This window comes from Cyclopterus lumpus, chromosome 22 (genome assembly GCF_009769545.1).
Source record: "Cyclopterus lumpus isolate fCycLum1 chromosome 22, fCycLum1.pri, whole genome shotgun sequence".
Taxonomy (NCBI): Eukaryota; Metazoa; Chordata; class Actinopteri; order Perciformes; family Cyclopteridae; genus Cyclopterus; species Cyclopterus lumpus.
Window position 1 is genome coordinate 16,238,685 of NC_046987.1, and position 12,161 is coordinate 16,250,845.

Consider the following 12,161-nt stretch of genomic DNA (forward strand, 5'->3'; position numbering starts at 1 on the left):
CTTGCTGAACACGTAACCGCTATCGGTGATAAAAAATAAATGTTTGGTAATAGCCTGTAGAAGGTAATCAAGATAAGATCTCTCAGCGCCCAGCAGAGGCGAGACGTTGAGGGATTTTCTCTGTAAAATGATATTTAATATGCATGAGGTAAAAAGGAGGGCAGGAAATGAAGCTTCTGTTCAGCGGAGATATTAGAGAGCGTCTCCATATGACTGTCTGTTTTGAGTGTCACTGTCTTTTGCGTGTGTTTGTGTAAATTCTACGATTCTGCTCGCCCGCTGACCAGGAGAAAAGGTGACTGAACTGGTTTCTCCTCTTGGTTTTTTTCTCCCTCCTTCTCCCCATGCAGACAAGTCTCAAAGTTTCGTTTTCTTTGACGACGGTAAGCTGTGCTAATTGGATGAAAATGTCAGCATCGGCCGCCACGAGGCTGCAATCAGTGGCGGGCTTGTGTACCAATCATCACCATCAGTGTGCCGCTTGTGTCCCCCTCTCCACACTCGGGACTGGGTCGATCCATTGAGTCATCAAATGATTACAAACACCAGCAATCGCTCCTGTGTCACAGATATCGATGCCTCTTCAGCTGCCCCTCAAATCAACGCCTCACTGCGTCCAGTGGACTCATTGTCCAATAATGTTATCAGTTCTTTTTGTTGTAAAGATCCTGGGAAGGAAAAACAAATGCTGGCTCTATGTAAATTCTACAAGGTCAAAGTGACAAAATTATGTGGCATTTTTTTTTGGGGGGGGGGGGGGGCAAAAGAGATACAGTACGTCCCTGTTTAATCTGGAGATTTATATAATTCGAATATAGCTTGTCATACAGGCAGCACTTGACTTTGATATTATTTCCATGTAGGGCGTTGGTTTATTTCTCTATAATTACATTGTTTGCAAGTGAGTAGAGGATTAGAATTGACAAGCTCTCTAGATAACAAGGTTTTCACTATTGACCCAGTCCTAGTGGCTCTCTCATCGCAGTGTGACATACGTGCGTGTGCTGCATGGGTTCCTAATATACAGTAAGTGTTTCATCTGCTGTATGGATTCCTCCTGTATTTTAATCACCTCCTTCAAAGTGCCCTCCACAATCCACGCTTTGAAGGAAACCAATCATTCCCCTTTTTGTGTGTGTGTGTGTGTGTGTGTGTGTGTTTGACTGGCAAGTCTACCAATGGTTGAGATCATGGTTAATCTTAAAGGCAGCATACGATCAGTAGGCTTTATTTAGGTCACCTCTTAGAATAATGTAAGACTTCTCCTTTCAAACACTGACAGTTTTGTTGTCCACGCGTCTCTGTGGATTTCTCCGCCGCTGATGTTTGACTGGCACGTCGGCCAAAAGCAACATTAACATCGCTGTTTTTATGACTGCTTTAAAGCGCATCGATTGATTTGTCTCTCTCTTGTTTGTGACAGACGGGATTATCCTTGCGTGATTTGTAGAAATTGCGAGATCTGTTCTCTTCCCCCCCGCCCCCCGCCCCATTCCAACCAAACCGTGTGAATAATGCAGCTAACTGAATTCGCCACGAATTCAGGAGAGATCAAAGGGGCCAATCCAGCCATCCAGTCTTGCCTTCCTCATATGTTTTCATCACTTTCCATTGAAGTTTGTCACATTGGATATGCTGCGTGTGAGCGTCTGTGATTTCCCCCCTTTCTGTGCATGGGAACTGCAGTGTTTGCATACGAAAAGCTGACGAAACGGCGCAGAAATTTCAACATAACTGACAAGTATCAAATGTGCATGTCCTAATTAGTCTCCCACTTGATCACATCAGCAACGCACGCTTCCCCTCCTCTTATCATCCAAGTCAGGTTTGTTCACCTCCGCTGGTGATGTAAGATAGTGCATTCACAATGTCCCACGCGTGATTTACAAAGGAGATTGGGGTGGTGGAGGGTGAAGTAAAGACACAATCAGTTCTGTTCAGCAGCCGGTGTGAGAGGGGAGGTGAGAATGACCTCTCATTCGCGAGATATTGATTGTTTGTATTCACGTTTGAAGTCCCCCCTTTCCACTCAGATACGTGTTTTGCTCATCGCTTCCTCTCTTGGATATGTGAGCTTCTCAGTGCAGAATGACATCCGCGCAGAGTCTGATTGCTGCGCCTCCCTTAAATCTCAGTTGGAGACGTGTGTACAGAAACCGGATGCAGGATTTTGAGACATTACAACAATTTTGGAAGCCAGTCGTGGCCCAGGATGCAACTGCATATTCATAGATTGTGTATTTTCCAATGAGGGAGAAGGAGTAGATGCAAAAAGATATTTTGAGATGGTGTACAGCACAAAATATTAGTAGCAGAGAAGAAGAGACATTGCTATAGTGAATGCATGGACAGTGACAGAAAGCAACGTATTATTTGTTTACATCTTTGTGGACTGGTGTTGTTGGCCCGCTAGCCGTGTAGTTTAGTCCAATCTGACCCCTCCTTTGCAGTGAGAAGTGTCAGTTAATCTTTTGATACCAACCAGCTATTTTAATTTAGTTTTTCATATATTCAGAAAATAGATAGAGAAGAAAAACCCGCTGCGGAACAGACACATGCATGAAAAGTGAAGGCTTTAAAATCAGGATGTGCTGCTGGCGTGAATCACAATTCTAGATCTTACAACCCTTATGTTGTTTTTATGAGCTTCCCACGTTGAGTTCTAGCAATAATCAACCCTGAACACCGACGGTATTCATGCTGTCGAAGCGATCACTCGCACTTTTAAAAGATAGTTGGCAACACAAAAAAGAAAAATTTAAACGGTTGTCATCCGAAAGGCTAGCGGCGTTAGCTCGTCTCGGATGGTTTATCCTTCCAGCCGGTTGGTCTGGAAGATCGTCGTCCTCTCTCCGTCTGCGTCTTTCATGTCTTCTCTTAGCTCCAACGTCCGCCTCCTTCTTTTGCGTCCTCTTTTCCTCTTTTTATCTTTGATTCTTTCTCTTGTTCTGATTGCATTTCTCTCTCTCTCTCTCTCGCCTCCTGACGTCAATGAGAAATTGGATGTTTTTTTTATTATTACATGGCTGTCAGGCTTACTGCTATTAATTGAATTGAATCCCAGTCCATCTCCTTTACTTCTCTGTCCCTTCCCTCGCTCTCGTCCCCCTCCCACTCTGCATTTCATCGAGTCTCACTCTCATTTTCCTCCTTGTTTGTCACGTTCTTTGGTTTTTTTATGATTTTTCTTCCATTCCCTTGGTCCTTCTTTGCTCCCGTTTCTGCTTTCATTTTCCTCTCTCTGTTTCTTCATCTCTGCATGCCTCCTCCCCCTTGTTCTCTCTTCCTGTCTCTCTCTCCTTCCTTTTATTTTTTTCTCCCTGGTTCCTTCTTTTCCTCCCGCCTGTCTCACTCTCGTGCTTTCCCTCTCCCTTATTTCTCTCTCCCTCTTGTCTGCCCCTCTCCCCTCTCTCTCTCTCTCTCTCTCTCTGATTCTCCCTTCCTCACTCCTTGAGCACTGTGATACTGTTGTCATGGAGACGCCCATCATTTTCTGGCATGAATGGAGGATACTTTATTGATGAGATGGCATTGGCAGAGAGAGAAAGGGAGAGTGATGGAGCGAAAGACAAGCAGGAAAGAAAAGGGAGAAGCCTCTGGCGGGGTAAATCACAATGATATGGAAATTATCGTACCCTGCTGCTTATGATACTAAACATTTCCACCCTGTAATTTTCTCAGCACCGATGAGTAGACGAGAACCTTGCAAGCTTTATGCACGGCGAATCTCGTCCAGGGGTTTTGGGATAGTCGGCGCTGCTGTAGAATATCCCCCAAAACACCATTATTCATCTCTCTCAGCGGAAGGGAGATTCCTCCTATTAGGAAGCAGCGCGCTGGTGTCGGCCGTGTCCCTAGATGCCCATGTTTAATGAGTTGCACTGCGTAAACAAGGCAGCCTAATGAAATGTGTTTTGTTTTGATCCGTGAACATGAGCGTTGGTGTTTCCTGGGGTTGGATTGACATCGTCATTAGTCTGCGGCGTGGCGTTTGCACACGGTGCGGACCGGCGTTGCTTTGGAAGGCAGAAAGCGAGCTTGTTAGACACTTCTGATGCAGGCGTCACATCGAGAGGCTCGCCACCTCGGATACGGCTCTAGACTTCCATCGAACATTTTAGGCATCTGGCAGGCACCATTAGAAAACACAGAGGAACCAGAGCCAGGTTTTATTTTTAAATACATCACTATTGTACATTTAAACATCATAGATATATATGTATAGGTAATATATCTATACATCTGAGGATAGCTGCGATATATCCTGGTGTGATAGAAGGAGTTCAACACTGTGTAGCAGAAAACAAGAGCTTGTGAGGAACAAACTGGAGCTGAGGTCGATCTCAGTTTACTTGTGTTTGACCTCTGACCTTTGCTCCTACAGTCCACCTGCTGTCGGAGACGATCCAGGGGGTGACGGCCACCGCCACCGGGATCCAGTACCAGCAGTCCTGGCTCTGCATCCTGTAAGTCATGACGGGTTTGTGCACGTGTGTCTGCGTTGAAACAACAGAATACTTCATCAACAAGTGGTTGTTTTTATTTATTTAATGAGCAAAAATACACTTGCAGTATCCTCTCAAATTTAAGGAGTATCTGCTTGTCTCTCTTTGATATTTTGGGGTGTAAGGTTTATTTATATTGCACATTTCATCCACTTTTGTAGACTAAACAATCAATGAACTAATGACAAAAAAAAATCTACTGACATAGCAGCATCAGATCAGACGTGTTTATGTCATTCAACATATGTAGTTTTATTTATTTAAAGGACCTGGTCATGTTAAGATATAAACGAATAGACAAATCCCTCAGTTTACCTGGAAAACATTTTCAAATTTGGAGATACATGGGTTTAATTTGACCAAAATGTGGATGTCATATTTTTATAAAATACATTTTAACCGGCAGAACTACAGGAATGTGTGAATATGTCTGTCTGCAGTATATCTGTCTATGTGCACATGCCCGTGGGAGTGTATATGAGTTGTTCTTATGCAGCACATTTGAATACTGTCTACCTGTTGCTGCACAGAGAGAGAGAGAGAGAGAGAGGTTAATACATGGAAATGAGGGGCGCTGCTGGTGAGGTGAGGCGTTGACATTTATAAAACCTCCTCCTTCTCCCTCTCCGCTCCAGCTGCAACGTGAAGCATCTCCAGAGGCGTCACGTGTGCATCTCTCGCCTGGAGAGGCCACAAAACTGGGGGGAGAACTGCTGCGAGGTCCGCTATGTCATCCTGATCCTGGCCCCACTCAAAATGGTAACTGCCACCCCCGGAGGGAGGAAATGATATGCGTGTGTATATTTATCGGACTATGGTCGATTAATGAGGCATTTGTTGACCAGCTTGTTTATTCTATTTGTTCATGTTTCATTCATGAATTTATGTTTTCTTCTGTTTTTTTTTATATCATCTACTGCATTTGTTTAATTAATTCCGTCACGTAATCGCTTACAGTATATCGTGCTGTGAGGAGATTTTTCTTTTCTTTCATCTTTGCCTAAATCTGGTAGCTGTAAAGTCCAACTCCCCACATAAACAATGTAAGCATCCCCGCTGCCATCGCACAACTAATTGTACATTTGCATACCCTCCTGCTCTGCTTTCGGCTCCTAAATTTGAAACATTAATGAATCTTTAGTTCAACCGTCTTTGATTTTAGAAAAAACAAGTGTGATCTTGCAAATTCAGGTGCAGTCAGACACCTATCATGACTCCAATTAAGTTTAGCTTTCTTACATGCATGCAAGCTCAGTTCTGGATGCAACCAAGGATCACCATTTTCTTCTTTTGCATAATTTTACCCCAAAATAACCCGGTTTAGTTTAAATAGATTTTATGTCTCCTTTCTTACAAAGACCTGCAAGAGGACACAAATCAATGCAATGTTTTCAGTTTTTTTAAGTAACAGGACCTGGGAAGAAAACACAAACTAGTTTCTGATTATGTGCGGCAGTAATTAAACTAACAAGACATAATTGAACAATTAAATCACAGAATGTTTGGGCTGCAAATGGTAGTTTTGAAATAATATTTTCACTCCGATTTCTTTGTCTTATTTTGTGAACTTAAAACCAAACCACCTCTGGCAGTTTTTGTATACCGCACCGTTTAAAGTGCTTTATCAAGAAAATGGACAAATCACACAATAACAAAAACACATATCGATATATCTAAAACACAGAGAGAGCCAGAGATAATGAGTGGGCTTTTAGCCTGGATTTGAAGCAATTGATGGTGGGGGCTGATTGAACATTGAGTATTGATATTCATTTAAGGTCATTTTCTACCAATTTTTCTTGCTTTTTATATTTCAATTCACTAGAATAGCTGAAGTGCTACTGATATAACCGCTACGCTGCCAAATATCTGTTGAACTGAATTCAATCCAAAGCCCTCACAGTGGTTAGTGTGGACACAAGTGTCCTGATACCCAACTCTCCCATCGAAACATGCACTCTGTCTACTTCCCATCAAACCACTCAACCCTCCTGTCCTCCACACGCACACACACACACACACGCACACACACAGACACACACATACATGCAGACACACTTCACTCTCCTGTCTTCAGATGGCACTGATTGTTGGACCTCTCTTGATGGGGGGGAAACAAGGGGAATTTCTTCATGCTGGGTCTACTTTTAGCGTGGGATCATACCCCCAAAGCACACCATTTTCACCAACTCACCATCAAACTCTGTGGAACCACCGGGGGGGGGGGGGGAGTTGACGTGACACTGGCAATCAGCGATGCCTCAGCTAACTGCATCGTGTTTGTTTGTTGGTTTTCTCTTTTTTTCCCACGAGCCCTGTGTTCGTGGCTCTTTCCCCAATGCATCCAGCTCCCTCCTTGCCAGTCCTGCAGGCAGCAATCACAACCACTAATGGCATTCCCGGAGACATTAATCTGCGAGAAAGAAATCCCTTGAAGGGGCATAATGATAATGATAATAGAAATTCCTTTGGTTGGCAAATGTATGTAAATCTTGCGTGCGTACGGGTGGACAATTTCCATCACCCACCATTTAAAGAGCTTTGCATCATTTGTGGCTTTTTTTTTCTCCTTCTTTTCTTCACAGCATTAATGTGCTGACCTTTCTTCAGAAATGCTCTGTTTCTCATTTACTCGGTTAAACAAATACCTGAAAGCGCCTATCAACACGTTCATGTACTGTTGCCCTGAAAGAAACGTTTAAAGCACTTCTGCTAGTTAGACCAGCTGCCCTCAGTCTTTGATGTTGATGGCACAGCGTTACTCACTGTGTACTCAAGAGCACTCGCTTTCTACACCCACATTTCCCCGGTCTGGCTAATCAAAACGGGTGACCTTGAAACCAATAGGATGAATCCTACTGAATATGTTATTCGCCTGACTTTTCCTCTTGGAGGTCAAATCTAAACCTCACCTCTTCTCTTTGCAGATGATGTGATTCTGTTGCATTGATCAGGATACCTCATTGACGCCTCCTGGTACATTCAATTTGTAAGAGGCCCTGGGGTAGAACATACTGGAGGGATTATATATCTCGTCCGGCTTGGCAACACCTCAGGGGACCCCCCGAGCAGAGCTGCACATTGTTGCTGGGGAAAGGGACTTCTGGAATACGCTGCTACCCCCACAACCTTGCCCCGGATAAGCAGAAAAAGATAATGAATGATCATAAAAATTGATTTTGTACAAGCACTCATGGTTCCCAGGAGATGTATACCAATAACTATGGTGATCTCTGGACTTTTCTTCTCGAGCCCCTTTGTGATGGACATCTTTTTGTTGAGAGTAAAATGACAATTATTTGATGGATTTTCATGAAATGTTGTTTAGACATACATTTTTTCCTCGGGCACAGCGGAGGTATGGGGTGCTATGGCTACATCACAAATCTGCTAAGACCCACTTCAGCCCCCTCAAAAAATTTTGATTTATTTCCTTTTTTTCAATATAGAAATATGTGAAATAATAATGTCGGGTAAAGGCTTTGTAATAGCCATTTCACCCAAAACATTATTACCAATGCATGGGTGATGAAATCGTTCACCTTTACACGTGAACAACATTTCTTTTTTAAATATTTATATTCTTTGGCCACATTTGATTAAAAACAACCATTAAGTCTAATGTGTTATATGCCATATCTGCTTTCGTTGAAAAAACAAGAACTTCCTTTTCAAGTAGCTCTGAAGTCATGAACATTGTCTATATTCGTAGCCCCTCCACGTATTGGAATAGCGCTACCCCTGGCACTGGGAGAGAAAACATCCTGGCTATCGCCCATGATTTTCCCCGATATTTTGTATCACTCTGATGATTCACTGAGTAGCATGTTAGCATGCTGAAGTTAGCATTAATCTCAAAGCACACAGTCTTACAGAGCTGCCTTCGAGGCTGCCTCGTGAACCGATTGTCTGACTGAAGGTCCATCACGCAGAAAGAGAGCCTTCAGATTATTCAAGGTCCATTCTCTCAGCTCTGTTCGAAATTCAGTTACCACTGTGAAAAAGCTTAAAGGCTTAAATTGTTCTGTTTGCTGCAGCTGCCGATGTACGCAATGAGCCTGGCTATGTTGGTATCAACACCACCTGGCTTACAAGGCTTCCCTGGCCCACTGTCTTAGAGTCTCCTAGGACATTATTACCATCGCTCCATGACTTGTGACAGATGTGGGATTATGGACAAAAGCCCCCCAAAACACTCAGCTCTAAACCTGCCCCCTTTTAAAGTAGTAATCTTTACATGCTCCTTAATATCCAGACCAGATTTATATCTTCAGTTCTGCATTTGAGACGTACGTTTTTACTGACGTACAACCAATGATGATGATATTCGTAGTCGCTTTTTTATTGCAACATCATGATGTAATACATTTTCTGGGCATTTAATTAAGAGGCTATTTATTCATGGTGTACATTATGTTACATTACAGTATATTGTGATATCAGCCAATCATAAAGAAAACAATGTGAATCTGAAAATATTTGTAAAGGATTCGACTATTCACTATTTATTATTTTGGAAAATTGAAAACGCTACTTATTGATTAAACACTTAAAAATGAAAGCTTCATTAATCAATGTTTGTATATTAACAATGGATGAAATGATTGTGTAATGTAAAAAAGAAACCCACAGATAATTCCATACTTGTTATACGTACTGGTTTTACTGGTTTGATTCACTCTCACCGCTCTCATTAGCACCATTTCATGCCACAGTAGGCTGCCGTTTTCTCTGAAAGGCTCTAAAAACATCCCAAACACAGATAAATAGCTGGAGGAAAAGAATTACACTTTAAGCAGCTAAACAGTGAGATATTTTCCTTTGGGGGAAGAGTGGGTAGGAGTTGGTGGAGACCAAAATTTGACTGGCATTCATCAGCTCGACACATACACAACTCCAAATGAATGCGAATGTGTCTGCTCGATACTTAAAAAGGAACCGTTTGTTTAAAAGTTCGCTATGAGACGAAAACATGTCAGTGTTGTTATTATAGCTTTTTTCCCCCACTGGTTTAACAAAACAAGCTTTCGGTTCTTCCATTCTTTTAATGCACCACCCTTTCCACAGAAAAGCACCAAGACAGCGATGGAGCTGGGCAGGACGTTCGCCACCCTCTTCTCTGACATCTCCTTCAGGCAGACGCTGCTGGAGACGAAGACGCAAGAGGAGTTTAAGGAGGCGCTGGTGTTCCAGAGGCACCAGCTGGCGGCAACCAACCAGCAGCCCATCGCTCTGGGGAAGGAGGAGACCGACCCCCGCAGTCACAAGCCCCTCAAGGTGGGCAGCAGCGTTTGTGTGTGTGTGTGTGTGTGTGTGTGTGTGTGTGTGTGTGTGTGTGTGTGCGTGTGTGTGAGCAGCATATCAAGTGTGTAGAACCTTTCAGTGTTAGACGATTATGCACATTTCTACCCATTCTGAAGCATCGTTATATTCATATGGTGGCATCATGAGTCTTTCTCATTGCCCTGAGATGAGGCTTGTGATTGGTTAGCACTCACTAATGCTCCCCTCCATGTCAGAGTTGAGGAAATTTCTAAACGCTTCTTCCTCCCACACCTTTCACTTGCTTTTTGTCATCTTAATTTCTTTACACTGCTCCTCTTAACGTGTACATTAACACACAGACACACACACACACACACACACACACACACACACACACACACACACACACACAACCTCCCATACACTTGACCTCCGTGGCAAAATTAAAAAGGAGCTCTCAGCTGAGACCAATGATGCCTCCCACGGGAGTCTACGGGAAAAGCTTCATGAGTTTGGCCATAGTTTGGGAATTAGTTTAGAAGTATTTTTTTTTGTTATACGGACAGAGCATAATGAAGTCCCACTCTCTAAAACTAATTGTTCTCCATGGACTTTGTATTATTAAGTCAAGGTGCCTCCTTGTCAGTTCCATCTGCTAGCAAACAACAGAAAGAGGAAGAGAAAAGTGAGCCATCTGCAGGAAGAATGGGACAACTGTGGGATCCTGACACTCACTATGGCTCACGTTAAATGTGCAGCAAGCATTTGGTCCAAAAGTCAGTTTTAGGCCAACTTTATTTCTATAAGTTGGGCTGAAAGTATTTAGACAGTATGCAATTTGAGCTAAAGCTGATGCACTTGTTTTCTTGCTAACATCAGCTTGCTAACAGCTAACTTGGTGGGCATGTTTGATAGAGCATGACTCTAGAGACCACTCTCACTGACACCCCCCTGTTTTGCCATTTGTCATGAACGCAAACACACACCGCGACTCTTCTGGTTTGTATAGACGTCCACGAGAAAATGAGTCTACTACTTGCATGTTTTATTCCCTCAGTAAACATTGTAAACAGGAGTTTATGGTCTCAATCTCTAGTTTCAAGTCTTTAATGAAGCATGATGTTAATTTAGTAAATTATCGTCCATTTGGAGTCAAACAGACCATAAAGCAGAGTATGCTTTAGTGCGGGGCTACAAGGTGATAGACATCTTGCTACTAGTGTCTACGTCACTCCTCCGAAGTCCAATTATGGTCACTTTCGTTCGATGGTTGACAGCCATCATCCAAGATAGCGATGGCCAAAACGCCGAACTCAAGGCTTCATATCGGCAGTCCACAAACCAACGGGTGTCGTCACGACGACTACGTCCACTTTATATATAGTCACAGCCAAACACTTGACCTCCATGCCAAATGTCAGCCTCTTAGGGCGAAAACCGTGGTCGCCAAAGGGGTGGGGACATTGTCATGGACCTCCCCCCCCCCCCACCCTCCCACCCCTTTCTCCTCCACCACCTCCTTTCCTCCTCGCTCGGCTGCCTCGACTCCTCCATCTTTTCTCCCCCCCCTAATCAATCAGCATCAACTCCTGCCAGGCCTCCTCAGTGGGCAAATGACCTTACATCTCTCACAGTCCTGTCAGAGCACCCCCACCCCTTAGCTACACGTGCATGTACACACACACATTAACACGCACACACACCTCCAGAGGGGCTCTGCTCAATGCCACGGACCAACATCTCCTCCTAATGTTGCGGTTGACAGGCCAGGGCTCCTAGACATTTCCCCCTTGTGTTTTTTTTTCTTTATAGTGGAGGATTTTGTGAGGTGTTCATCCCAGGGCTTGAAAGGCTCAGTGCCACTCAGTGAAAGAAGGATATATGGAGGGAGACAGATGGATGGAGAGGGGGGGGGGGTGGTAGATGTGGAGAGGAAGCAGGTGAAATCAAGAGGAAACAGAAAAATAAATGAAAAAGAGAGACCACTTTCTCCACATCCAGACCACCCGCAAGAACACAGCACTTTCCTCTACTTTAAAAAAAACGAGGCCAAACCGTTGTTGTCTTTTTTTTATGTTTTATGTTTCTCCCTCCCGTCGCCTCTCTCCATCAACCTTTCAGAACGAATGGCAAGCAGGCTGACAGTAATTCCTCTCCAAGACTTTTGTTTATCGAACCTGAGCCAAAAGCTGGTGATCAGGGCCCACACACACACACACACACACACTTGCAATAATAAATGATTCCAGGATGTACAGGGATTTAATGGATGAACAGTCCTTGTTGAACAAGCGTGTGTGGCTACATAAGACCAGGCAGACCGCCTGGTCTTAGAGTAGCCGAGTTCTCGATGCTGTTGTTTGTTTTCAGGTTGTTTGTTGAGGTAATTTG

General features: G+C 43.6%; 1 protein-coding gene across 3 annotated transcripts in view; it reads left to right on the forward strand.

Moving 5' to 3' along the window:
* slc4a11 (solute carrier family 4 member 11) overlaps window positions 1-12,161 on the forward strand; it is an 85,449-nt gene that overhangs the window by 52,293 nt on the left and 20,995 nt on the right. For all 3 annotated transcript variants that reach the window (XM_034525581.1, XM_034525582.1, XM_034525583.1), the window contains 3 exons: window positions 4,385-4,466; window positions 5,141-5,264; window positions 9,573-9,782. In XM_034525581.1, the coding sequence (XP_034381472.1) occupies window positions 4,385-4,466; window positions 5,141-5,264; window positions 9,573-9,782 (416 nt within the window). The remainder of the gene's footprint in view (window positions 1-4,384; window positions 4,467-5,140; window positions 5,265-9,572; window positions 9,783-12,161) is intronic.